This window comes from Lottia gigantea (genome assembly GCF_000327385.1).
Source record: "Lottia gigantea unplaced genomic scaffold LOTGIsca_72, whole genome shotgun sequence".
Taxonomy (NCBI): Eukaryota; Metazoa; Mollusca; class Gastropoda; family Lottiidae; genus Lottia; species Lottia gigantea.
In genome coordinates this window covers 330,015-355,012 of record NW_008710427.1, presented here as the reverse complement: position 1 = coordinate 355,012, position 24,998 = coordinate 330,015, and the positions used below count along the sequence as shown (strand labels likewise).

At 32.5% G+C, this 24,998-nt stretch overlaps 2 protein-coding genes across 2 annotated transcripts; both read left to right on the top strand.

Moving 5' to 3' along the window:
• The first annotated feature begins 250 nt into the window (after nucleotides 1–250).
• Nucleotides 251–10,280, top strand: LOTGIDRAFT_235927 (hypothetical protein). The gene is made up of 7 exons (XM_009065955.1): nucleotides 251–494; nucleotides 6,679–6,867; nucleotides 7,125–7,313; nucleotides 8,005–8,139; nucleotides 8,372–8,422; nucleotides 8,727–8,855; nucleotides 9,466–10,280. Exons 1-7 carry the CDS (start codon nucleotides 405–407, stop codon nucleotides 9,532–9,534), a joined length of 852 nt encoding a protein of 283 aa, XP_009064203.1. The 5' UTR covers nucleotides 251–404; the 3' UTR covers nucleotides 9,535–10,280.
• A 3,388-nt stretch (nucleotides 10,281–13,668) lies between these two features.
• LOTGIDRAFT_235926 (hypothetical protein) lies at nucleotides 13,669–23,481 on the top strand (the record flags this gene model as incomplete). The annotated part of the gene is made up of 8 exons (XM_009065954.1): nucleotides 13,669–14,245; nucleotides 18,403–18,586; nucleotides 21,341–21,529; nucleotides 21,973–22,161; nucleotides 22,555–22,689; nucleotides 22,984–23,028; nucleotides 23,137–23,241; nucleotides 23,413–23,481. Exons 2-8 carry the CDS (start codon nucleotides 18,512–18,514, stop codon nucleotides 23,479–23,481), a joined length of 807 nt encoding a protein of 268 aa, XP_009064202.1. The 5' UTR covers nucleotides 13,669–14,245; nucleotides 18,403–18,511.
• Between the last annotated feature and the right edge of the window lie 1,517 nt (nucleotides 23,482–24,998).

The following is a 24,998-nucleotide window of genomic DNA, read 5'->3' as shown; positions in this document are numbered from 1 at the left end:
TGCAAAAAGCTCAACACGCGTCAGTATTAGCATCCTTCGATAGTCTCGTTCATCTCGAATATTTTACTACACGCATATATGTACATAATTAATTTCACGCCTTGTTGTTCGCGCATTATATCGTTCATTTCCGCTTTTTGTTTTCTGTCGTCTGCTTTTATCAACTTTGACCGGTGAGCGATGACATCACAGCCCTTTATCTATCACCTGTCCTGTTTAACTTGATAAACAGACAACTTGACAGTAAGGGTAAGGGCTCATCAGCGAGAAGACTGTTGATGAATTTCAATACTGTGTGATATGATATGTTTATATTTTCAATTCGTATTAACTGAAAAGGAATGAATGATATAAGGATTAGTTAAAAGATTGATACACTATAAGGAAATCGAGAAGCTGACAGAATGACTGAACGACGTCGATTTCGTAGAGATCGAAGTGAAATTAATATCTGTATTAAATACATTCTCTTTTTTGAAAATTTTCTTGCATGGGTAAGTAATTTGTTTTATGTACATTTAAAGTTGTTTAAAGCAAAATGTTGTTTTGTCAATCTGGGATATAATTTAGTGAACCCAACTACTTTGTTTGCATGAACACTGGCAACCATTATGTAACTTTAAACAGTTAAACTTATAACCAATTGTTATATGTATATTCAGGGTGATTATATCAGTTAAGTCTACATGCAATTTTTTGGCCCATTACAATTGTAGTAGTTGGGTTTTGAATAGACAATCACAAAGAGGCTAATTTATTGACAAAAGCAATCTATCTATAATTAATTTAAAACGAGTCTATGAATAAGAAAGAGTTTAAGAATATAAACAGGTGGTTTGATAGACGTTACATTTGTAAAGAAAAAGACAAATCAATAATATAATGTGTTAATAATGACTATTTCCTAGAACTATACCATGATATAATCTATTACTCATACTTTATACAGAGATTCTCTACTTATTTAAAACATGATTCCCTGGTGTCCAACGTTATCAAAGATTCTTTCAATATTGTCATTGATAATAAACAAGCCTATCCCGGCATATAGTTTTCTACACAGTAAGAAAATGCATTGAATTATGCTATGAGTAGCAGTGATATGAGTCACTTAGTGCCTTGATTAGCATAAATATAAAATACAAATTGTTGAAATAGGCCAAGCTGAAGATAACCACCCTTATCTATGTGAATCATATTTCAAATAGTAACAGTAGACACCGTTAGTATATAGGTATAGGTATAAACATACTTAGATGCTCAGCAAGCTGCATATTTCCATTACTTTATTTAGAATAACCGTTAGGTTAGGGTACCATGATAAATTAGTATACTTGCTGGCTCTTTTATCTTGACCAGTATCAATTGACAATCAAATTTAACAAGAGTATCTGGGAAAACATGACATACTTTTAAAGGCTTTTGGTGTGCTTTATAATCTATATTGAAGTTGCAAACAACAAGGCGAATGAAAGGGCACGGGGTATTATTTCTAAACAATGGTTTGTAATCGTAAAAAATTTGAATCGTTGTCCCATATAGCCCCTAGTCATGGTTAAGACCAAGATATTAAGGTTGCTAAAACACGATAAATGAAATTGACACCCATGATAAAAGATATGATATCGTTAAATTATATAACAACCAATACTTGATAGACAATACTGTACAATATACACAGATATACGTACTTTTGTTTACGGATATATTGGCGTGTAGATGCATATTTATAAACTTGACCTGTATAACAAATAACAAGAATCAAATTTCGTAAACAAGCAAACTTAACGATAAGATGATGTGGGGAGGGGCGATAAGAGTGAGGTAACGAGCTTCCTCATACCCTTGATGCCCGAGGACCTGCTACATTTTTTTATTTGAAATATTCAACTGACATAAAAATATGAATTGAAAAACCAATGTCACTTCATCTAGATAGATAAGATAACTTTTTGTCACCTTTTGATAGAATAACATCACGAAGGCTTGGAAGGAGAAACGAGAAGTTGTGACCTTTACAATAAAAAAGAACATGCATAATGATATCTTTGGACTCCTTTCCTTTGTTTCTCATTGTCGAACGCTGTTTAGAAGAAAATGTGTCAGTGAAAGAAGAGCCATATAAATCGATATTGTTTTTACTGGGTGACAAAATGATAAAGTTCTATTCATGATAATAATTAGTCATCCTAGACAATGATTGATAAGTTAATTATCTCTAAGAATAAACATCTTATCACGATCTGAAGAAGCAAGGATTCAGACTACTAAAAAAGGCGTTGTCGCTTTCTACAATCTCTACAACTTAAAGGAGTGTACACCCAACTACCAAATAAACACACACCTAAATTACCCTGCTGGTAGCTGGTAGTGGTTTGGGGAGATTATATTGGGCAATGAATAAAACCTTGTTTTACAAAGCAAGAGTCTGAATTGCAAATATGATAGTGTTTAATCAAGTGACACCACCAATAGACTGTAAGTTCGGATACAGATCATAACATTTTTCTTCCATCTAATTTGATTACATTTATGTGCTTTTATATTCTCGTTTCACTTAAATACTTCTCTCTAACTACTGAATTGAATTTGGTATGTTGGTATGAATTAACACTAAAATACTAATGAGAGTTTGAGATTGTCCTTGGGTTGATGAAAATTTTAACCTCTGTGTGTCTATCTCAAATGTAAAATTAACGAACCTTTATTTTCCTGGACCCCAAGACATTCTGACACAAATTAAATACAGTTGAAAATTTAATTATCAATTTTTATGAAATGAGAGAAAAATTCAAATCAAATCAAATCAATGCAGTCAGACAGTAGAACAGTATTAAATATATCCTAATCATTTTTAACCATAAATCTGGATAAACTTACACCGCAATTGGGTTAACAGTAAGTTTCTCATTCCTATCCAACGACATAAAACACTTTCAATTGCCCTTGCCAGAAAGATTGCATACCACAGATACTCCCTAGCATTTACGCTCAGTCCAGTCTATGATAGTATGAAATTCTCTTTGTTTCCTTATAGAACAGTTTTTAATCATTTTTCTCACACTCTTTTCTTTGTACAACAATGACTTTCAAACTACAGTGGAAATGCTTTTATTAAATTAACGAGTTACTATATATTTTGTCGCTAATATTATGTTAAATAGAAGAAATTATTCGACTGTGGGCGTTATATAACGTGATGAGACAGCAATCTTATTCAGTTTAAAAACTCGGATCATGTTCTCGTATGTTCTCGTTGTTTATGTAGCTTTTCATATGCATAATACCGTTATAAAACTATTATAAAATATGCTACTACTACTGATAGATTAAGACGTATGTAAACTATACAGCATGTTGTATAAAAGTCGACAGTAGCTCAATTCCCCAAAAATTCACTCCTTAAGGAAATTACAGTAATACATAGTACATTGTACTCTTTGAACTCGTAGGTATGAGATTATCTATGATCAATATAGTTATCATTATAATGGATAATAAGATACACGATTGTAAAGAGAGATATATTATATAATACATATGGTCAGTAAGTTCGATCTCTATACATTAATATTATATCTACATTAAAATGATTGACATCTAACAAGTTCTATTATTATCTGTGATGTAGTGACCCTAAACACAATCTTCAATGCTGTAAATTTATGGTTTCAACAATTTTGATTAATGATGTCCGACTCTTTATTTGTTTTTAAATAAACATTACTCCACGTATTATCTGAAAAACGAAAGTAAACAAGAGAAACAGGTTCTAAGTAATAGTCATATTTTCATATTGCAAATTTGAGTACCTGAAAAAAGCGAAATTTAATCTATGATATCATTTTTATTCGTGTTACCTTGGGGAACTCTTTCGAAATTGTACTAGAACATTTGGTTAGATCTCTTATGCATTTTATACGCCCACTTATAAACATTTCTTACACGAAAGGGGCTACACTCCGTATGTATTTTCATGCGAACTTGAGTTCGAACGAACAGGTTTGATTATTTGTCCTTGAATTCCATCATTACTGTACCAACTTGACAAAACGGTTTGTGTATTAATGTGGCTGATGCGATCTCAGATGAGTTTGAAATTGACATGTTTCGATGAACGGTTTTGAGTCTTTGCCCTTTTGCCCGAGAGAATAGCTTGAATTGTCATCTGATTTTAATAAATAGGTGAGATCTCAGACAAGTTGAAAGTTGGTGATTTTTATATCAGGAAAATGAGTATGTTACATTGTTTGACAATCTATCTTTTAACAATGAAGTTACTTATGACTTGAAGTCTAGCTATTGGCTCCATTCAACCGATCAAAATCTACTTTAAGAAATTCGGCTAGAAATTAAACAATAAAGTTCAACTCGGTGATAAGAGATAAATTGTCAAATTAGGGCCTTGACATGGTATAAAGTTTCTTAATATAAGTGGACAAAAGGTCAAATCGTCACAAAACGACTAAAAACTATAAAGATTTATTGTTAAAGTCAGATCGTGTCTCATGAATTTGATATCAAATCATTTTATTGATGGTTAACATATCCTACATTGTAACTTTGATCCTTGAAAGTTTGCACACGATGTTATTTGCTCGAATTACCTTGAGCAAATATTGATTGCCTTTATTATTAATGTTTTACAGTATGGGGTTAAACCATACAAATTGTAGCAATGTAGACCCACATGGTTAATAATCTATATTTGGTATATACCCGAACTACCAATAGGTTGATGACTCAGTTAATGATCAAGATTGACCCAGAGAACATTCTCCCAAAATTTTGTCAACTTTGTTAGCCAAAGAGTATATTGAATAAATAGGTAGCTACGCAGGAAATTATATGGGGTAGCTGTCTCATTCCTATACGACATAGAACAACTTTCAATTGCCCTTGCCAGAAAGATTGCATACCACAGATACTCCCTAGCATTTACGCTCAGTCCAGTCTATGATAGTATGAAATTCTCTTTGTTTCCTTATAGAACAGTTTTTAATTATTATTCTCACACTCTTTTCTTTGTACAACAATGACTTTCAAACTACAGTGGAAATGCTTTTGCTTGGTCCATCATATTTTGGGAATTAATGAGATAAGTTACATCATTACATCTGATGACGACACGTGTATATTGTGTTGAAACGTTATGTGCCCAACCTTTAAAGAAGTGTGTTATATTCCATAATATTGTCTTGTGTTTTTGTTATATGTGCTCCTCGCTTCTATATGTCGTTCAAATCAAGTGTTAAGGCAAAGGAAGAGAGGGATCTCAGATATTGGTTTTATGTCTACCTCAAAAATTGTTTTGGCTTTATAGATTTGATAAGGTATTTCTGTTTTCAGAGCGTTAAGATATTTTGTTTGAATTGAAATTTGAACTATTAAATGTAAAATTTTTTATTTTTAACCAGGAAGAGTGATTTGTCGGTTAGTATTTCATTAGATAATCTGATCTAAAGTCAACAATGATAAAGATATTATTCAGGTCTTTTTCTAAAATATTATCACGATTATAACTTGTTTTAGTCACGTTAAGGGTTGGGTGGGGCGTTGGCTGGTTTTATCTTTGGGGAGTTTAGAGGTTTGCTTTTATAATATATTTTGATCAGCACTAGAGTCTTCAGCGTTAACGATTGGTAAAAACATATCTTGCAATTGAAACCGTTGTTTTTGATATAGAGTCCCCCTTCCTTTGTTCTACATATCGACGAGGGGTTAGGTTACGTGCATTTCGATTTCAACTAAAGCTGTCTTATAGATAATTTAAAGTGAAGGAATAATAAGGAGTTTAAGTTCATAATTTCAGTATTATGCAAGAGGTTTTAAAGAGAATGACAAAATGTTATGGGGGCAACTTTGTCTATTTAAGTCACATTGATTTTAAACAACTAAAACAAGTCATTTGCGTGTATCGTTCCATTTATAAATAACAATCGTGTTTTATGACTTGGAAAGATGAGACTTGACCTATAATTATATCCGCGTTAGAAAGTGATACGGGATTAATCGACATCTGTCATGTTTGTGAATATTTCTATCTGATTATACTAATTCGTTCATGAGACATTGTTTCTTGTCAATTATCTTATGTGATGCTGTATTTTCTCAAAAATAGTTTCAGAAAATTATCGTTACCATGAGCAGGGCAGACACGTTACAGAATGATTCTCAATTGTTTTTTTTTTTTTACCGAAAATGAAATTTGACCTACGTCATGGCGTAGATGCTAAAAAACAAGAAATCGACTCGAGTATTTGTCATTAATGTTATAATTTTTTCCAGCGTGTTGTGATAATCACGACCTTTTCCTCTGGTCGAGGCATGGAATCATAATAATCAAACCTATACAGCACGAACTGCAAGTTCGGTACAAGGTTTTATAGACAAATTCATTTCAAACGCACAACATGAGGTTTTTCACCAGCTAGGATATTAAAATGATGAAATATTCCACCAAACATTTTACAAGACATAAGTTTCACTTTCATTCTTAACATCATAAACTTACGAATACTAATTTTGAGGGACTCGAATTCAGATAGCGAAGATAAATGTCCATGATTTATGTCAAAATTCACCAATGTATTAATGCATTAATACATTGATACGTGGTATAGTTCTATTTTCAAGCAGGGTTATTACCCATTGTAATCAAATGTAATTGTTTTTCAGTTAATTGGTATAGCATTCACTGCTCTTGGTACCTATATATTAGTATTGAAGGAGAAAGTGGTACGAGATGTCATAGATTTCTTACTTGATCCGGCCTGTATATTAACTGTTTCTGGTGCGATTATCTTCTGTCTAGCTTTCTTCGGTTGTATGGGAGCTCTCAGAGAAAACACAGTATTTTTAAAAATTGTAAGTTGAGTTGTTTCGTTTCTTAATATCAATAATTTCTAAACGATCGAAGTACAATTTGCCACAAATTAGTTTTTATTGTTGGCTAAGACACGACTCTAGTGATGATGTTGGGCTTTTGTAACAAAACGTCCAGGCACATTCTTACACGGGCGTTACAGGATTAAACAATATTACTGTTCTTCAAGGAAACAGGAGTATCAAATGGACATTTTAGAGCAATAGACCTTTTTATACGCAGGCATCTTTTATTTCAGTTTTATTATGTGACTATGCTATGTTTAGTTGGAGAAATAGTATTAGCGATATTGGCTTTCATTTTTTATTACGCACCTGATGTTCGAGATCAAATGAATCTGTTTCCCGAAAAGACTTTTAACGAGGCTATAGTGAAATACCGAGATGATCCGGATATGCAGAATTTAATTGACAGTTTTCAACAATCAGTAAGTTCCTGTATTTATTGATTGTTTTCCTGTTTGTATTAATTTTCTCCTACTTGTGCTTGTCAACATACCAATATACGAAAATGTCGTCTCTATGAATGTTATAGCACAAAAGTAGGACGTAAAACTTCATTCATTCATTTATTTTTTATGATGTTAAAATTTTTTCAATATATAAAGGGACAGGTTGACCATATTTTGGGGTTGATTAGGATCTTGAAATGTACGAAAATTGCATAATTCCTTCAAAAATATCTCAAACTAGAAATTTCACTTTCTATTTCTATATTTATCCTTTCTATAAATGGCCAGTCCAGTGGAAAGTCGTGTTTCTGAGACTAAGGTACGATTGATGAAACAGAACCTATCCCTTTAATAATTCGGATTGTAGGTTTCTTGGTGTGATTCGTAGCCTTGTAGTAACGACTGATGAATACAGAGAAGGCTAGCAACTTCTTAGGAAATATTAAATGAATAGAGAAAAAATTTCAGAGCAAAAAAAAAAAAATACTCAATGATTTCAATGAAAATGCCCTCATTTTAGAGGTATCAACTCTAGACCCATGTCAAGAACGTTCTATATGACCTTATACATTTATACGATATTATACTTTTTGACATTGCAGCATGCAAATAAAACCACTACTTTGAAAATTCTTTTGTATAATGATGATTCTGTTTGTATTTACAGTTGGGATGTTGTGGATTGTCCAATACAGATGATGGCTATAAGGATTGGTTTAAAAATTTATATTTTAATTGTTCGATAGAAAATAAAAGTCCCGAAAAATGTTCTGTCCCACCATCCTGTTGTAATCTTAAGCCGGTAAGAACAAATTCTATGTATATTATAATGCAGTGAATAGATACACTTACCCTTATATATAGCATTCATTGGATCTCTGAAGTTCAAAAACCAAGCGTATAACCTTCTCAAATTTAAGGGCCTATACACAGGAAAGTGTTGTATTCGCGCAGAAGTCATGTATCCGAGTTATTATGTCAGCTCATGTGAAATAATAATATGATAATTATGATTCAATAATGGTCTATTGCAGGGTGAAAATATCAATTTATTATGTGGTGGGAATGTTTACAGAATAGACGAGGTAAGTTCAACAAACTGTTGTCTATGTTGGTTTTATGTACAAGTTATCCAGGGGTACTGTTTAGGGAGACAACTAATATAGGCCTAATACTCACGAATATTGGTGCAACCAATGACTAAGCAAAAATTTAGATTTGTTCAAAAATTTGATGATAAAAGCCCGACTAGAAATCGAAAAAGGCTTATTGAAATGACTTGAGATATGGAGAAAATGTTTTCACACGTAATTGCGTTGACCGTCATCATTTGCAAATAATATATTGTAATTTAATTTCCTATATGAGCTCAATTCTTTTATCTTCTAGAAAGGTAATACTATAGAGAACGATTTGAGTCGGATATATACTAAAGGTTGTTTAAAAGCAGTCGGAGATTGGATTAATGCACATTCCTTAGTGATAGGTGGGGTAGCATTGGGTATATTATTACCACAGGTAAAATAACTTCCTTTTCATAACGTTTCAATACCCAAAAATTTATAGAGACTGCCTTTTGAAGCAATCTTCCATAAAAGCAAAACAGCATTAGTAGCTATGCAAACATCAGTCGCAAAGCAACAAAAATGTATAAAAGATGGGTTCCCTTATTTTCATTTATGATTTATGTTTTTCTCACATGTCCATAATTAATTCATAACTAGCTAAATTAGAAGAAATTACCAGCAGAATGCCAATAAGTGACCGACCAAGAAAGATCAAAAAAGTCTTTTTTTGTTTATGCAGACTGCAGTACACACATGGACATTTATGATTGGTTATTATATGCAATAAGAACATGATGAAATGATTAAGAATACATTATAATTCATTAGAAACAACAATTAATCAAATAGTTTGCTTAATTTGACACTAAAACAATAAGGAAACCCATCTTTAACAGTCAATTAGATGCTTGAAATACTTTTCAACTTACTCTTAGTCTTAATTCACGTCATCAATCCGTCTGATGTTTAATCTAATATTTGCATTGTAATAGTAAAAGTATTAGTAAAAGTAATACTTTCTAAATAACTATCTAATATTATATTTTCCTTTGTTTTTCCAGATTTTCATCATTTGTATGTCCCGAAATTTAATAGACCAAGTAAACGCACAGAGAGCAAAATGGCGATAACGGTCCGCCGTTTAAGATTTTAACTTACCCATCGTGATCATTCTTAATTTTAATGTAATAACTCTTCTGCGTCATAAAACAACTTGACGACTGACACTCGCAGAAGTGACTTCTGATTTTGGTATGTGCTATACCTAATTATGCTACAAATCAGTATTACTATTAATGCAGCAAATCTACATCATATAAATATAACAAACGTGCCTTATTGTGATAAATACTATGGTATTAGAAATAACGCTTTTCTTTGAATGAATGTACAATACATAATATACTGTGGACAAGGTCAACAATACGAGGGTTGGTTGAGCCAAACTGTGAAAGACTCATACCGGGTCGATGATTTATTTCTCTCCACAGTCCACTTTCAGGTTAGGTGGGGTTAATCATTGAAAATCTTTGAAATCATGGGCATGAATTTTTATTTTCACGTGTAGCAAGGAAACTGACGCGTTTCTGAACCACTGCTAAGACCTGTGGTACCCGTCATGGGTCACGAGATGGCCTGGTAAAAGATTTTCCATGAATCCGATTTATCCCTCCTAAGCGTAAAACTTGTAACTGTAAGTGGTGAATTTGAAATTCATTGTTTTATCAGGAGCTTTACGATGTATGCCTTGAAAGAATATAATATGAATGAATGTAGTATCCAGTAGATTTATATATTTGTTACTGATTTTATATAAATTGTGAATTGTTAATATTTTATCAATCATTTTTGTATTAAAATATATTTTAAAGTTCCTAGTTTTAGTTTCATCTTTGATAGATTGAACATAATTATGAAACAATAAGTTGATTGGTGTTGAGATTAATGTTGTGTTCGTTACCTTTCCGAAGAAGGGGAAATTTTCCCAGTAGGAAATTGTTTTCGAAACCTCTAAAAGTTGTATTTCAATTTGGAACTCGTGTAATCTTGAGTGTATATCCTACCCTAGCAAACTAAAGTAAGAATCTAAATAAACTTTTAAGTTATATCCACCCTGTGGCATGCTACAGATTGTGGTGGTTAAAAAGTAACAAGTTACTATTCCAATAAAAACTTCATCAGACAGATATTCCGTGGTGTCTGAAGTATAATTATAACATTTACATCTTCTTCTATATTAACCAAAGCGTAAACTATCCACCACCAACAAACCATTATAACTCTTAAAATAACGTTTAAAATGATGCAAGATTTCATCTTTCTCATACAAAGAAACGTTTAATAATACATTCAATCCGAACGGCGGAATATCTGTTTGTATGCGAGAAAGTACATCACAAGGATTCTGAAAGAGGCGCGAAGAAGGGTGAAGAAGTGAAAGCATGTAACTATTCGTTCAATATTTGGAAAGAAATTGGTCGAGCTGAGAAAGAAGAGTGTTTAGGGGTTTAACGTAAATGAATGCGCATGCCTCTCGAGAAAATTTGCTTGCGATATTTTCATGGCCTCGGCCAGGCGGCAAAACTAACATATTCAGCGAACGATTGTTCAGCACGTCGTCTTACAGATCCTAACGTGACCAAACAATTCATCTAATTCGGTATTCGGTTAATAGAGTGAACCAAACAGAGATTTTTCCTCTTCATTACCGACACCTCTGTATGTTAAAGAAATAATCATGTGACCCGAATTCAGGAATTCAGATTAAGTTACGTTCTGGTGCGTGCTTTGTGGCAGTGTGGTATTTCTTGTTTTGTAAAAACAAAAGAAATGTGTTTATTCAAAGATCATTGATGAGAAACTTGGAAAATGGAAACTTTTAGTTTTTTCATCTCATCATATAAAATATCAAAGTTAAATATCTTTTCGGACACGATTGTTGCAGATTGCAGAAGTAAATGTGGTCTGTCGTCCGACCTGATGTTTATCATCTCCCATCGACCTCACTCTCTTAAACATATTCTTACAAACCGTCATTGTATATACTCTATTAGATTTCATCGTTGGATTTCGAAAGGTCCTTAATTGAAAGCAACATTTATTTGAGCAAGACTTTACCGAACATTGTTTTAACTACTAGAAAGGGGTCTGTAAATAAAAATATACAATTTCGTTTCTTTTATGTCATTTTTAACTCAAATCTTGTAGGATTAAGGAGACTGATTTTGATGGTGGTATTTGTAAAAAAGCAAAAAAAGTTATGTTTTATCACGTAGTAAATGTCAACCTCTCCTAAGCTTTCCCAACCCGAGTAACTTAAGCTTCATTATATATGTTAAAATCAACTAAGATAACCAAAAATTACATGGAACTTCCAGTTTCCAGTAAATTCGTGTTATCCGCGTTTCACTTAGGGAATTTACACAATTTTACTACAGACTTGCAGCATAAAGTTGTGTAGTTTGAATTATCTGTCAAACTTTACACCATTTTACTGGAAAATTTTGTCCGATTACTCTTTTCGAAACAACTGATATGATACTTCTCTTTCGAGGAGTCCACTACTATACAACTTTTATTTCCGATTTTGGTATTCTTTGGACGAGATTTTTGATTGATGGAATTGTCTTACTTTTACAAATTTTTATTAGTAAAATTCTGTAAATTCATGAAATCACTGAATTATCAGCCAAATGTTTTTTATCTACCATATGCAGTACATCAAAAAACATTTATTATAAATAGTAAAACTGAGATTGATTAATGATGAACATGATGAAACCATTTTATACGCTCACATAAAGTGGACTCAGACCACTAAAACTTTTTATTTTTAGTAATCCTCTTCCTCCCTCCCTTTTTGGAGTTTTTGCATGCCTATTTTTGAATACTTTTTGGTATAGATTAGGAATTTGATGTATGAAATTGCATTTTCTTTCAGATTTTGTGAGATGATGAGAGATTTTTATGCGGAAGGATAATTCTAAAAATGGTCGTTTTTGTGTGCATTGACAGTCAAGTGGATGTTGATAAAATGTAGTGGTCAACTTTCAGTTTGGCTAGCTCAAGATTTTCATGGTCATGATCTATTGAATTTTTGTCAAGAAACTAAGTATTAGCCAGGCTTTCATGTGATATATTGGGAAGTTTTCAACGAGATATCTGGAAAAAGTTATAGAAGGTTGAATTTCGTGATTTAACATTTACACAGATGGCAAATGAATTACTGGTCTGAATCCAAATGTGGAGCGTATATTGGTGTCACCCATGTCTGTCCGTCGCAGTGGCAGCGCTAGCATCCCAAAACTGAGGTACAAATTTGGGGCAAACTGACTGAATTGGTGGACAACTGTTCGTTGTATTCTGATACATTTTGGGACAAAAAAGTATAAAAATCATAGTGTTACATTAGTTAAAAATAAAATGCTGCTACAATTTACTGTAACATATATAAATATAATTTTAGTTATTGTAACACAAATACCTTCTAAACATCTTTTAATGTGTAGGCCTATATGATAATCCTTTTATCTTTCAAAATGACGTAACAGACCAACAGAAAGTAACGTTACGAAAGACATACATTCAGTAATAAGAAGAATCAATACCAGAGTGAAATAAAGTATGTGTATTACTGATCTACCTTAACACTGTGTGCCATGTGTCAGGTAACGTATGTCAGAATATCGATTAGCGTTTATTCTATGATTACCACAGTACACCCGTATACATGATAGCTATCTAGGTTAATACTGGATGGTCTGTTACAGCCTAAATATTTTCTGTGATAGGAAAGTAAATGGTATAGTTTGTCTGAACTGAACTGTGGGAACAGGTACAGTACGGTTGGTGCTCTGCTACATTACAGGTGTTTGAATAATGGCGTAGTGACAGTTGCTATTTTTAGTAGCAATCGTTTTACATTCAGTTTGTCTAGCACAAGGTGAGCATGTTATAATCTCTTAGTTCTACTATTCCATTTAATCATGACACATCACAAACATTTGATTTTCTGTAAGTGTAAATGTAAATTAATGACAGGTACAATTATGTCCAGGACCTACATTATATTATATTTAGTACGGTACAGAAGATGACGCAGTTAAACAATAATAACACAGCACGCCCTTGGTAATTGAAATATGCCACTAAATAAATGTTTGTAAATGTCATGTTGCATTAAATAAATACTAAGAGATAATGCAATCTGTATTGTTTAGTATCATGGTTCAAGGGTTTAGTGTAATTTGAAATCAGTAGGTTATGATTTTATCATCATTAACATCATATTTTTAAAAAATATGCAGTTCAGTCGTACAATTTGGATGCTCGGTACTATTATGTGGATTAACTCGGATTAATTAAAATTCTATTTCAGATGGAAAATCAAATTATATGTCCGTTAACTTAACTTGATAACGTGTGCGCGTAAATATATTAGTCTGATTTAGGTGTTCAGTCTGTATTTTTTAAAAAGAAAATTCTTTGATCAGTAAGTGATATAATATCAAGTGATGTAAAGGGGTCAAGTTTAGGTGAATGTATGAACAGAACGTTTGTATATATATTCTGAACGACGTAAATGAATCGTGTGTATATATAAAAGTTTAAGTATATCATAGCACTATATACTTAATACTATGTTATTATAACTGTATGAAGAAATCTGCTACGTTGGAATGTTATATTAGGTCAAAAGGCTTGAAAATATTCATTATGTACATCATATAAAAGACTAAAATAGCTGTCAGTCTACACTCATCATTTCTGATAAAACACATATGCCCAAAGTACGTTGCGTCGTGAAAGGCTGTTGATATTGGATTCTCGGACTTTTTATAGGTGAGGAATTGTACCATCAGTAAGTACCAGATTTAGTTTTAATTTCGTTACGTTTAAACAGTATTGCCTTCACAAAGAATCATTTACTGGAAATAAGAGTGTCCACATTTTGATATCGTAGGCGATGATCCCAGTTTACTAAAGGTGGCAACGATCACCCGTTGCTTGCAGTAAATCGTACTCTACTCTAAATATAATATAGAATCTGCTAGTCGACATGTCGGTCGAGATCGGAGATTATCTAGTTGATAGCAGTTGTTATTAGTGGTTGGTCAATTTTTACGATTTGAGCGCTCCCTTAGTCCACTGCTACGGATCAAATGAGTTGCTTTGATTCGCGAGACGTTCTGAGGCCTCTTTCATCACCCGATCCGCCTTGAGTTTTGAACTCCAAAAGTTGTCCATTTTATTGCAAAGGGACGACCTGTAGATATTGACCATCTAAAATAACTATGCTGTATCACCAGATATCATCAAAACCAATTGTGTGCCAATTGGCTTTAGCTCGTGAAATAATGTCTTGTGTTATTAAGAAGGTTTAAACTGAATGATGACGATGATATAAGAAATCAATGTTCCAAAAATCTGAAAAATGGAGGTCAAATTCCTTTATTTTATTAGTCTTTTTGTAGAGACGTATAGGTTCTGAAGTAATGACTTGGTTGGGGATACAATCAATGATCTGATAAAATCGACAATTGTATAATATCAGAACAATGAAAGTAGATAGATCGGTTCTCTAAAGAAATCTAATTTGACCAAACCCATTCTTAAACTAGCATCATGGTATCTAACAGAACAGTGTCCACATCCAACGACATTTACAATCATTATTGTACGATATTCAACTTTGAACTTAATTCTTTACAGCATTCTACATCTGCATTAAAAGATACGAAACTTGCTAATGAAGACTAGTAACAAAATGACTTTTACAGCTTTTAACACTCTGTTTTTTTTTTTAACCAATTCAAGCTACTTTGCCCTTTTTACCAGCATTACTGAAGGGGGAAAATGAGTTGCCTGGATTTAAATAAGCTTACCGTCAATATTGCTGCTTTATCTAATATAAATAACTTCATCACACTGATACCAATATCACCTCCTTTCATATTCTCAACAAATAATACAAGCTTGAAACAGAATTAGAAAATGGTCTAATTAATTTGTATTCGTATTGGAATTACCATATTAAAATATTTAACCTCACTATCCAATCATAACATTTGTAAGCAATTTACTGACTTTTATGTCAATTTATTTTTTCATAATACAGAACAAATTAACAACCTTTACAAATTGACAGAAAAAAATGAGAAAAGAATTCTCACTGCTTCGATCGATTGTGAATGGAGACTTTATTTTATAAGGGTACTGAAACATAATCGAATCGGTGAACAATGCTAGAACTTACCGATGACAGAGCTTTCTGATTTAGTTTTGTGGTATCAAGTAATTTTGATGTTTCTAAACATTCTAAAGACTGAAATTTGATAGCAGAAATCATATAAATAATGTCAAGATTGTATAACAATGTAAAAGGAATAAGAACTAACTGAAAAGAATAAAAATCTTAAATTGATACGCAAGCAACACATGACAACTCGGACTTAAAAAGGATTATTTATCGATATTTATCAGATATAACCCCTAGGAACGGATGAGATTATTACCTAATTAATAAGTTATTTAGGGTCCTACACAATAATTTACTCTCACCTTTTCATTCAGACTGGTACCTTGTAACAAGAAAATAGTCATATCAATAACTGCCATACAACAGACGAGGGCGTACGCGATGGTTTCTGTGGGGTCCATCCAGACGTATACAAACCCATGAATATACGCACAGATGGGACCAACATCAATCGTTAAAGACATACTGCTGAACACAATTAATACGTCATCAGCTTCTTTAACAAGCTTGGATATTTTAAAATATCGAGATTTAATATCTTGTATTTTTCTCTCAGAAACCACGGTATCAACACACTTTAAGAACTCTTCATTACACCTCGTAAATTCCAGCTTTAAAATTGAACACATAAAAAAGAAGAATAGAGGCACTACAATTTTATGTCCACAGAATAATAAAATAGAAACGATATAAAGAATTCCATTTAAAGTGAAAAACCAGTGGGATCTATCTAATAACGGTGATTGTAAGCAATTTAAGTTGCGAGATGAATCATATATAAGTGGATTCGTAAATAGAAACACTACACTAGTCAAGGGCATTAGTATGATACATACAATAGTACAAATTTTAATTCGTCTTTCTAGATTCACGTATGACACTTGAAACAGTGGATCCATTCTTAATTCATCGCAGGTTTTCAAAAATATCTTCAATTTTCTCGGTAAAAAGAAGAAGCCAAATATAATGTAACAAACACCCAATAAAGTAATAATTAACATAACAGCATTAATAATAGCATTTTTAGATTTCATTACATTCTCAGCCCCAATAAAACACCATACAATTTTCCCAGTAAAGACTAACCACGCAACGCAATGGATGAAAGCATACACAGCCTGAAAGACTAATTTAACTCTTTTAACATTAAATTCACGATACAAACAAAAGGCAGACAATAACCACAATAACCATTTTAATGTTTTATAGGTTGGTGAATACGACTTATTCCATCCTTCCATTCTTCTTTGTAATTTATTTTGATAACACGAAGAGGCGGTCAGTGATGATACTGATGAACTGCTGCTGTTGATGTAGAACGTATATCTAAAACCCACCAATTAACTAATTATCTACATTATTAATAATAGATGTTCCTTGAAATGCACCAGTCCATAAAGTCAACCCTTTTACGAACACAATTCAAATTCTCCCAATTAACTATTCTAATGACGACTCTTGTGTTTTAAAGAATTCACATTACCTTAAACCTTTTTGTTAAAAGGCCTAAAACGATGTTTTCGACAATAAATCAGTGGATTTCTTATGACTAAAATGTTTATCTATCCTCTACTCTTATCTCCATTGTATCCGAATCAAGGTTTAATGGAATATAAAGCTGTCTCATCCAGAGAAAATTCACAGGTAATTTAAAAATCAATGTATGACATTCCTTACTGACTAACACAATCTAAAGATCATCTCGAAGCCCACTTTTCGGATAGACCTCTTAGGACTTTCACAGAATAGGACACTTGCACCTAGTCACTGTAGAATTTGTCATGAAAGACGCAAGTAGAATGTTTTTTTAAGGTGATACACTCGTCATTAAAACATTAATATGACGTCGTGCATTACGTCGCCAATGAAGATGGTATAGAATGACTGACACAGTGATCGGATGAACTTGGGCGACGAACAACGCGAAAAGAACAATGATCGACCCTCTCCCATTTATTGCTGTAGTTGAATGTTGATAGTCTCCATAGTTTGCAAATGGGAGTGGAGCGTGTATGGAAATCGCTCAGCGAAAATTGTATATTTTGATGGAGCGATAAAATAGAATCCCGAGTAACAGTGAACATTTTACACCTTGGAACATTTTCTAGCTAGCGCTGCAACATATCACGAAATTTTTTTTACCGGAACTATGTCAATACTGTCACGTGATCACTTGATTCGGTTAATTTAAATATTAAATGCAGGTTGTTTGCGACTAGATATGTTTGTAAACAAAGTCAATGAAAACAAAACATCCCTAAGATATGTATTCAAACTGATATTTGATAACCAATAGTCAAAATTAAGCATTAAATGGCAAAATTTTCCTCATTGTACCCTGCCCGTCTTTATTAGCTCACATGGTGCAGAAAAGTAGGACGTAAAACTTATTTCATTTCATTTCTATATGACTAAATGACATGACAATGTTTTTCAACATGGGGGATGATAAAGAAGTTCTATTACTCCCCCTTTAAAACAGGCGCCGTATGAGGCTCTCTGATGTGTCAGTTTTGCCGCGCTGTGAAATTCAACTGAGCCAACTGAAATATTCCATGCTAATTTTCGCGAGCGCGAGCGACAGTCACTGTAACACAAGCGCAAATGCGTGATCCCTAATTCATGTTCATCGAAACTTGGAGCCAGACTTAAAAGCTCCCATTGTATGACTGTTATCTTTCATACCTCTAAGTTGAGTATGTCATATGTAAAGGTACACAACTCTATTGATATTTTTCAGGGTTTGACGGGAACATTTGTGTCGTCATGCCTCAATACTTACAGTTTATAAGTGGTAGAAAAGAAGCATTGAATATTCTCTACGAGGAAAAATAATAATTAAGGAAAACATGGCGCCTAGAGAAAGGAGTGAAGTGAACATATGTTTTAAATATTTTTTGTTCTTTGCCAACTGTATTTTTCTGGTAAGTTTTACTTTTGTGATCTTTTAGAATCTGTATGTTGAACAGTGATATAAATTTAGGTCTACTGTCACAGGGCAATAGAGTAAACAATGTCGCTTGATATTTGATATAGGGTTTATTCAACCCCTTATGTCTACAGCCCCTACCTTTACTGTTAGGGGACAATATCGACCATGGTTACAAGAGGGTGAGAATGAGGTCACGTTCAAACTCTAGATTTTACTTAACTAATTTGACTGCTAATGAATCTTAAACAAAATCAGTCCAAAATCTTTACACATATTTGTTATATTCTTATTTTGATCGCACACAATCTGTAGATATACAAAGATTAATAAGCATATTGTTGGAATAGCTAATATAATGATTTGTCCTGCCAAATTATATTGAAACGGGGAGAGTATTTGAGCCAAGAAAAAAGCACTAAATAAAACGAATAAGGAAAAAGTCAAATAGGGCTAAAGATTATATTTGATTAATATTATACAAACGAGATCACGATCAGCCTTTTTAAAAACACAGGTAAAAAGTTGAATGTATGAGACATTTCGTCATATTCAGATGTAGCCAGAGGGGTATAAAATATGATTTATTACTGTTTCAAGTTACCACCCATTGTTGAGTACTGTTAACATGTATGTGTTTTATAATATTATATTATATTTTATACGAAAATTTTCAAATTGATTCATTATACTAATGCATAAATCTCTGAAGTCTCTACTTGCGACCTAGGCCAGTGCTTCTGTAGGAGAGTATCCCTTTAACACCTTACACGAAAATTCATTCCCTAATTCTTTGAATTTTTTTTAAAATGAAAGATGACTTAATTTGACAACAATAAGAAAACGTCCTTTTTAGAATTAACTGTGCCTCACGTGGGCTTAATCTAAATATATACAAATACAAGACACTTCTAAAATATAAAACAATATTTTAACAAAAGACTGTACAACATTTGAATTTAAAGGTATCCTACACCTTAAGATGACCCAAAAATTAATATTTGTAGACTTAAATGAGGTTTTGTTCATCAGTGGACTTACCTGGTGTCACAACTAGCGGATAGAATCTATATATAATCCAATAAATAAATAAAACGCGGTATTAATCCATTAATCTAAGTAGTTTTGAAACACGCTTAGAAGCATTTTTCGACATTTACTTATTTTAATGGATATATCGTCTTATAATTTATATTATTAAGTCATGGCACCTGGTAGGTCCAACTATATTCCTTTATTGACCAAGTTTGGGACTTAAAATTTTATGTCCATTCTTAACGGTAGTATTCCTTTAAATGAATACATTAATAACTTGTATAACTTTTGCTTTCGCTCTTTCAAACTTGTAAAGTGAAAGTTTCCTTTTTCATGCATTAACAGATGTAACCATTAACACGTGATTCTGAATGTACTGGAGATAACTTGTGAAAAAATGTACTTACAGACATTTACAACATATTATAACCTAAGCAAGCACAAAAGTACAATTTGTAATTGTCTCCTTCTAATCATTTACAGTGACCTTTCTTTAGAATTTTTACTAAAATTGCATCCAATCCATTTATGTTTCATTATTTGATGCCAATAAAATATGTTCGATCAAAGATAACTGAACGAAAAAGAAAAAAGGGATAGTAATATGGATGGTTATGGTTGAATAGTAGGCCTAAATGTATCTCACCGACAATTTGAAATTGGCTTTTCGCTTGATATACGCTGAATACAAAGTTAATCGTGACACTTTCTCTGTGTAATATGTTATTGAAGTCTAAATATAATTATTTCAATGAATAGTGACGAAGATCGTTATATAAAGAATATAAATCATAGGTGTTATCATATGTGAGTTACACTATGAAGTGTGTTTATGTTGATATTATTGTGCATATTCTCTATCTCAGTGGTTTTCAACAACCGGTTTTTGTAAATTGTAGTAGGATAGTGTTTTTCCAAGACCTGTAACACAACAATATTGTCCCGAAAGACAATTGCAAATGTCCGTTTGAGGTTGTGGTTAAAACCTACGCTCTACCTCAACTTTACTACCTGTTTGAAAACATTGACACATAGCTATATCGAAAATGAAATTTAATGGCATTGTTTTATGTATAATCTATGAATTGGTCATTTACCATTAACACCACTTGCTGAGGTCAGTCGGAAGTTCGTCCAACAAACGCTCACATACCAAAAGTTACACATCCGTGCATATTTGTAATTTTTGATATTTTAGATTATATTTCACTGCAGTAATTTTTCCGAATTCTGCAAAATAATCCATCACAGAATTCCCATTATCTTCTATTTCTCTAGAAATATATATTTGTACTATTCCTCTTCTGTTTCTCCCAAACTTTAAAAAAATAAATTTCACATCGTGGTATCGAAAATTTATCAGTTTCTGTTGTAAAGATTTGGCAATTTATATGTATCAAATTAAGAATATGAAAAATAATTTTCAGTATTATAGAAATATAATGAAACAGTGTTTAATACATAATATGTTCAGGATTGTTATCAGGAAGGTCTGACTACCCGTGCTAAGATAAAGACCATGACCATGATAAAGACAGTGAACAAGACTCATTCTGAATCCTCTTACACATCAGCTAATCTATAATAAAAGAAAACATTCATGAATACCGAAGTTAGGGGCTTTGTATCTGTATATTACCTTCGAGATCACCGTAGTTTTACCAGAATATTATTTCGAATGTCCGTCATAATTTTGATATTATTTAAATTTTAGTTGATTGGTTTGGCCGAAACAGGTGTCGGTAGTTATGTGTTATATTTTAAAGAAAAAACAATACGTACAGCAATAGATTTTTTATTTGATCCGAGTGTTATGTTAGTATTCATTGGATCTATTGTTATCTTTGTTTCTTTCTTTGGTTGTGTTGGATCACTGAGAGAAACGCTGTGCTGTCTTAAATTTGTAAGTACTATTCAGTTTGCCATATTTCTATAGCACAGTCGGTTGGAGCGTTGGTACAATACAGATGGTCGGAATATAAGTCATCTTCTCTCATAATTCCAGCTGTAAACGAGTACGGATAGTCTGGGAAAGATCAATGTCAAGAGCTTTGGCCAAGGACCAACTGGTAGAAAGGGCCATTAACTGTAAAACTAGGTCGTTATCCTTGTAAAATATAGTTGTTTCTTTCTTTTCCAATCTCGTTTTAAATGTGATAGTAATTGAAAAGAACCATATTTAGCCTCTGACCAAAAGGTATATCTTTTTTGACGATGATAGCGTTCAAAAATAAGACACGATGGGGTATGTCAGATACGTGGGTTGTTTATCATATCAAATAAGATATTGGTTGGTTTCTACCTTGTGGTTCTATTAAACGACTGGGTTTTTTTTCTATGTTTCAGTATTATATCATACTAACATTACTGTTATTACTAGAGATAATAGCTATTGTGTTCGTCTTCTTGTTTTATGGTGTTCCGGAAGTAAGGACACAACTGAAACTCTACCCAGAAGATACTTTACGTGACGCAGTCATACAGTACAGAGAAGATGAAGATATGCAAAATTTTATTGATGAAATGCAAATGCAGGTAATAACAAACAGTACTATCTATAAATTTTCAGACACTAAAATCATTTACGGTTCATAAAGGGCGTTTATGGTGAATTTTATATTACTGAAAATAAAAACTTGTCCACATGTGCTTGATAATTGGACAAATTTGAAAACTAAAATGATAAATCAGTAAACAATAATGTAAAATTAATAGAATTAGATTATTATTCAAAAACAAAAATAGAGAACCAAAATGAATTCAGTTAATAGAAATGATACATGGTAAACACAAATCATAATTGAAGAATCGAAAAATGACATATGTCGAAAACGAAACTGTCGTAGACGATGATGCGTGGTTGAATTTCTTGTTAATTTGAAAACGTGACCCGAAAAAGTGCAATGAATACTACTATTGTTATTTCAGTTAAAATGTTGTGGTTTAAGTAATGATGAAATGGGATATAGAGATTGGAATGTAAACCAATATTTTAACTGTTCTGACTCCAATCCTAGCTCAGAGAGATGTGGGGTACCATGGTCTTGTTGTATAATACAACCTGTAAGTTTACTTTAAGTGTGTAAAGGGATTGGGTGTAAGCTCAAAGAATAGTTAAGACTCCTTTATTAGAGGGTGCGAATGTCTGCTTTCCTAGTTCCGTGACATTCCAAGTAAATGTATGATTTTACGTCATGGTTCAAAAAATTGTGTAGCGAATAATTTTAACAGCAAACTCTTCTCACTTGACTGAGAGTGTTTGAAAACGTCACCATATTTACTTTGATTCTGGAAACAGAATCTGCATTGAAGTTGTAGATAAATATCATATTCCCTTCCAATTTTAATAAATTTCAGGGTAAAGCTATCAACTACCAGTGTGGTGGTAATACTTACAATGAGGTTAGTTTATTTTACCTTCGAATATTTAGATTAATGTGCAGGATTATTCTCCAGTAAGTTCCCGATCCTTTATCAGTTATAGAATAATGTAAACCTTATATATTTCAGCCTACGGGTATCTATACCAATGGATGTTTAAAGGGTCTTGAGATATGGTTGAATGATAATGCCATTATAATAGGTGGTGTAGCTATTGGAATCTTGATACCTCAGGTAAGTACATGTACATCTATTATGTAATGAATGTCCAGAAGGTGTCGAATTAAATGACTTACAAAAATGTAAAACTTAAATAATATATTAAATTAACAAATTAACTATGACATAAGACCGTTTTTTCCTGTGCCTTTTTTCTTCCTTAATGAAGTTTGATTTCGATTTCAGGCACTTTTTATTTATATGGGCAAAACAATGACATGGCAGATTCAAGCACAAATGGATAAATGGAGATAATGTTCCAGGATTTAATATTCAATGTGATTCCATAACTTATTATTTTCAACTAATAACTTACACCAATCGACCTTGATCATCATTTCGTGAAAGAATACAGCACCCTATTTATCTTTTTAACGTCAAAAATCTGGATGATGTTTATCTTGGAGTTTCGTTTAGCAATTGATTATTGAAAACGATGACACCATAATTAAAGAAGAACAAGATATATGGATATACTATTTATCAAATTCATAAATTTATCAACTCAGCGTTTTCACATTATAAACAGTCCTTATACGTTATTTATCACTTTTACATAAGCTACTGAGTTCCAGTCGTAGAGTTTTCAAAAGCCAAAAATATAAACTAGCGCAAGTTTTATTTAAACTTTTCAACCAAAAATTGGTGACGAATTCTAGCTCAAAATATGTTGAATCACTTAATGTGGTTGTTGAATGTCATGTGATAGCTATGAACTGACCAATAGTTCTATCAACCATTTATCAGACGATCCTGCAATGACAAGGTCAATGACATTTCAAAGGCTTACTTGTTAAATGTTCGTGGTCAAGTTCTCTTCAACCGTGACGTCAAAAATAGCTAGTAGGCTATTAATTAAATATTGCTGAACTGAAATTGCAACGAATATCGTCTGGTAAAACAACAGTTATTTCATGTAAAATTAATCCCTACGTATTCCAAAGAGCAAAAGAAATAATATTTTGAATACAGCCTGTCTGATTTAAACTTAAAGCATTGATGTATTTTGTCTTTTTGGGTCCGACTTAAAGGCACAAACGAGCAAACAAACGCAAACAGGATGCAAACAAGTGGTGCATTAAGTGCAAACAATGGATGTTGATGTAAAGGAAAGATAAGACTAGACACACTTTCATATTTTATAATTTTTTTTACCATGATATCATGTAAAATTTTCTACGCTTGTGATAGTTCATTTTTTTTTAAATTTTGCATTCTCTCCTTTTTATTAGAACATTCAAGCCACGGTAGCCTCTAAGTATTTTTGTATATTGTAGAATATCATGTTTTGTATTATATCTATCTTGCTCCTTAAGCAACGGTAGATTATTCACAGCTACATGATCATTATCATGTAACGTTGCTTAAGGAACATTGTATAACTATATGATTGTACCATAATATGTAAAATGTTAGCCTATATTTTTGTATATAAATTGTTACTTTGATGCAGTTTCATTTATCTTCTGGATACTTAACAGGGCCGGAATGTAAATGTAAATGTAAATATTCCTATCCTTCCGTCAAAAATTTCATACGCTCACATTAAATATTGCAACGTTTATTGAAGTCAGGGGCCCAGTGGCGTACGCAGGATTTATTGAAAGGGGTCGGACCGAAGGTGCGAATTCGATTGCAGAGTACAGCGGCATGGGAACGTTTCAGTTGAGCTGGTGACACCGTATCGTTATAGCTCTCAGAAATATTATAGAAAGAAAGGCACCTTCTTGCATGTTACTGAATTTTCCAATCATCCAGCGGGTGCCCACGAC